The sequence below is a fragment of the Myotis brandtii genome, unplaced genomic scaffold, assembly GCF_000412655.1.
Source record: "Myotis brandtii unplaced genomic scaffold, ASM41265v1 scaffold1029, whole genome shotgun sequence".
NCBI classification, from domain to species: Eukaryota; Metazoa; Chordata; class Mammalia; order Chiroptera; family Vespertilionidae; genus Myotis; species Myotis brandtii.
In genome coordinates, this window is record NW_005353453.1 from 132,608 (window position 1) to 136,754 (window position 4,147).

At 41.3% G+C, this 4,147-nt stretch overlaps 1 protein-coding gene across 1 annotated transcript; it reads left to right on the top strand.

The window, feature by feature from the left end:
* Positions 1-316: 316 nt before the first annotated feature.
* Positions 317-2,535, top strand: LOC106725355 (zinc finger protein 154-like). The gene is made up of 5 exons (XM_014536172.1): positions 317-972; positions 1,063-1,618; positions 1,702-1,785; positions 1,869-1,952; positions 2,036-2,535. Exons 1-5 carry the CDS (start codon positions 317-319, stop codon positions 2,174-2,176), a joined length of 1,521 nt encoding a protein of 506 aa, XP_014391658.1. The 3' UTR covers positions 2,177-2,535.
* Positions 2,536-4,147: the final 1,612 nt, after the last annotated feature.

Here is a 4,147-nt window from a genome sequence, read left to right on the forward strand (position 1 = left end):
GGGCCACGATATGTATAACAGCATTTCCCTCAGAGTTTACCTCACTGGTCCTTAAAATCCTTATATGACATCAGGTCTAGTCATGAAATATAAACATTTGTGGTGAAGATATTATGTTTTCATAGGATCAACATGTACCTCACCAGTGTTTCCTTTTGTTCAGGTTACTGCTGTGGAGCAGAGAATGTGGAGGCAGCGACTGAAAGAATGTTTCTGTAAGAGTGTCACGGGCAAGGAATCTTAAGTTAGCCTTGTCTTCCCAGAAGAGCCACTCCTGTGAGAGTTGTGGGCTAGTCTTGGGAAACATTTTCCTGTGATGGAGCTGCAGGGAACACACCACGGACAGATACTGATACTGTTGAGGTGTGGGGCATATGCGAAACGGTGTTATTTCACTGTAAAATTTCACCAGCAACATGTGAGAGAGAAGACTTTCATTAGAGGTGTGGACAGCATTTCCCTTGCAAACAGCTGCAATTTCAATGTGTCCCAGAATCGTTTTACATGCGGGGAGGTTGGGCAGGGTGTCCGTACTGAATCAGGACATCTCCACCTAAAGGCTACTCAGACCAGGGACAGTCGAAATGCTATTTTGACACAGGGGATGACATTTCAAAGGACAAAAAATTATTACACCAGAAAAGAATGTAAGAAAAACATTACCTGCACCCACACGTTTATTCAGGAAAAAGATGTCAATGTTGGAAGTCGATGTTTTGTGTGCTCTGAATGTGGGGAATATGTTACCAAATTTTCTAGCTTGTATTATCTACAGCGAAGTCACAGTGCAGAAAGGCCTAATCAGTGCAGTGAATATGGGAAAGCTTTTAGCAGTAGTAGCAGCCTAGGTGATCATGAAGCTTTGCACACTAATGAAAGGCCTTATGAGCGTAGTGATTGTGGAAAATCTTTTACCAATAGCAGTGTCCTCCATTATGATCAGAGAGTTCTCACAGCAGAAAGGCCTTATGAGTACAATGAGCGGGGAAAAGCTTTTACCAGGAGCAGTAACCTTCATTGTCATCAGAACATTCACACTGGAGAAAAGCCTTATATATGTAGTGAATGTGGGAAAGCTTACACCAATAGCACTAAACTTTCTCGTCATCAGAGAGTGCACACTGGAGAGAGACCTTATCACTGCAGTGAATGTGGGAAATCTTTTATCACCAGCAGTAAACTTGGTCGTCATCAGATAGTTCATACAGGAGAAAAGCCGTATAAATGCCATGAATGTGGGAAATCTTTTACCACTAAGTTTTACCTTCACCTTCATCAGAGAGTTCACAGAGGAGAAAAGCCTTATAAATGCACTGAATGTGGGAAATCTTATACCAGTAATACTGTCCTTTGTATTCATCAGAGAGTTCATACAGGAGAAAAGCCTTTTAAAGGCAGTGAATGTGGGAAGTCTTTTATCACCAGCAGTATACTTCATCGTCATCAGAGAGTTCATACAGGAGAAATTGCTTATAAACGCAGTGAATGTGACAGTCTTTTACAACTGACTCTCACCCTCATTGTCATCAGAGAGTTCACAGAGGAGAAAAGCCTTATAAATGCAGTGAATGTGGGAAATCTTTTACCGCTAAGTTTCAACTTAACCGTCATCAGAGAGTTCATACAGGAGAAATTGCTTATAAACGCAGTGAATGTGACAGTCTTTTACAACTGACTCTCACCCTCATTGTCATCAGAGAGTTCACAGAGGAGAAAAGCCTTATAAATGCAGTGAATGTGGGAAATCTTTTACCGCTAAGTTTCAACTTAACCGTCATCAGAGAGTTCATACAGGAGAAATTGCTTATAAACGCAGTGAATGTGACAGTCTTTTACAACTGACTCTCACCCTCATTGTCATCAGAGAGTTCACAGAGGAGAAAAGCCTTATAAATGCAGTGAATGTGGGAAATCTTTTACCGCTAAGTTTCAACTTAACCGTCATCAGAGAGTTCATACAGGAGAAATTGCTTATAAACGCAGTGAATGTGACAGTCTTTTACAACTGACTCTCACCCTCATTGTCATCAGAGAGTTCACAGAGGAGAAAAGCCTTATAAATGCAGTGAATGTGGGAAATCTTTTACCGCTAAGTTTCAACTTAACCGTCATCAGAGAGTTCATACAGGAGAAATTGCTTATAAACGCAGTGAATGTGACAGTCTTTTACAACTGACTCTCACCCTCATTGTCATCAGAGAGTTCACACAAGAGAAAGTCCTTATGAGTGTAATTAATGGGAGATATCTCTCTGCCTAATTTGTACATTTGCTCTGCACAAAAGAGCCCGAATGTGAAAAATTTCTTAGATGTGTTGAAAATGTAGTTTCTTACTTAGGATTTAACAAATGTATAAGAAAATATATGAAGTCTCATTACTCTGAATTTTATCTCATACATTCAATCACCTACATTATATAATATACCCACAACTATTTTTACTGTTCTGTTTTCTTGTTTGTATGTTGTAGCCATATGTATCTATGTTGGACTTTTTAACATACAGTGCTGTCTTGCCAGGTCTATGTCATTGCATATTTCTGTTGCTGAAGGTATTTCACCTGAACCACTTATAAAAGGCCCCTACAGATGGCATTAATCACTGTCCTCATGGGCCCAGGGAAGCTAACTCTGTTGTCTAAGTTGTTGAAAATGAGGAATACCTGGGGCCTTAGTCTTTCTTGTTTCTCTGTTGTGAGTTGCCACATAGGACTGATTACTGTTGGCCCCAGTAAACATAATCTTGCAGAAGACCTGCCATTTTCACAGACAAACTTTCCCTAGATGCCATTGATGAATTTATTGATTGCTTAAGTAACCAATGAAAGATCTCCCAGCCTCCGTGGCTCTTTTATTGCAAAATAATGGAGGCTTTTCTGTAAGAATTCTTTAATGTTGGTGTTCAGTTGACTCTGTGGGTTAGTTTATGAGGAGATATGGGTTCTCCAAGCATGATGCTGTGAAAAACTTATTTGGGGTTTCAAACATTTTTGCCCTTGGGGGAAGACTACGGTGCAGAAATTGGCTCAGCAGTTTTTGCCAAATTTTCATTGGTGCCCATAATTTCCCAGGAAACACTGTAGTCTCTCTAGTTCTCATTTGAAGCTGGATACCTTGAGACACAGAGATCACTCCAAAGAGGGGTTAGTTGTGACAACCTCAAGTATGTTTTCTAGGAGCTTGAAATTTTTCCTTGTTTTCAAGGAATGCTAAGACATTTGAAGGGAACCTCCTGTCCAGGTCTTGCAGAGGGCCATGTGCCATAATGCCTACAATTGTGAAAATAAGAAAGTAATTAGGAGATACAAAATAAGGTAGAAATCTCCTAGGTTTTGTTTAAGCCACTGTAAAGCAAAAGATGGCTGTGGTTGATATTGTTTAAGGAAGTAACTTTTATTTCTGATCTAGATTGTAAGCTCTGGCGGCAGTTGCATTGTTTCTGAGCTTTGGTTATCTTTGCTTTTGTGATCGGATAGCTCCCAGGGAATTTGGGTCTGTGTGACACGCCAGACTCAGAGTTGGAGGTCTCCAGCTCTGCAGGACGTAGGGCTGCTCATTTTCATGCAGCAGCAGCTAGAGAAAGAGGCTGAGAAGGGACCAGACTTCCACCTGTGCGGACAGGCCTGGTTTGACTGGGACTGGTGTGGACTCAGTGCCAAGGCCAACCATCCAAACGGCCTAATCCAGGGGACTAGTTTTGCATCAATGACATCTTTTTTTTTTTTTTACAGAGAAGGGAGAGGGAAAGAGAGTTAGAAACATAGATGAGAGAGAAACATAAATCAATCAACTGCCTCCTGCACACTCCCCACTTGGGATGTGCTCACAACCAAGGTACATGCCCTTGACTAGAATTGAACCTGGGACCCTTGAGTCCGCAGGACGACGCTCTATCCACTGAGCCAAACCGGTCAGGGCCAATGACATCTTTCTATCAGCGGAATATCAACATGGAGTCAGCTGAAGAAGATGGTGACTGAGGCCAAGCAGATGTTGGAAAAGCAAGTGAAAGCTATGCTAGCTAAACTGCCAGTTGTCTGTAAAATCCTGCGGAGCTAAATCTAAAGACTCTAAGTAAGATATCCGGAAAACGTTAACATGTTTGTAGTTTGGTTTTGCATTGGTATTGCTTTATTAGCCAGAGTTT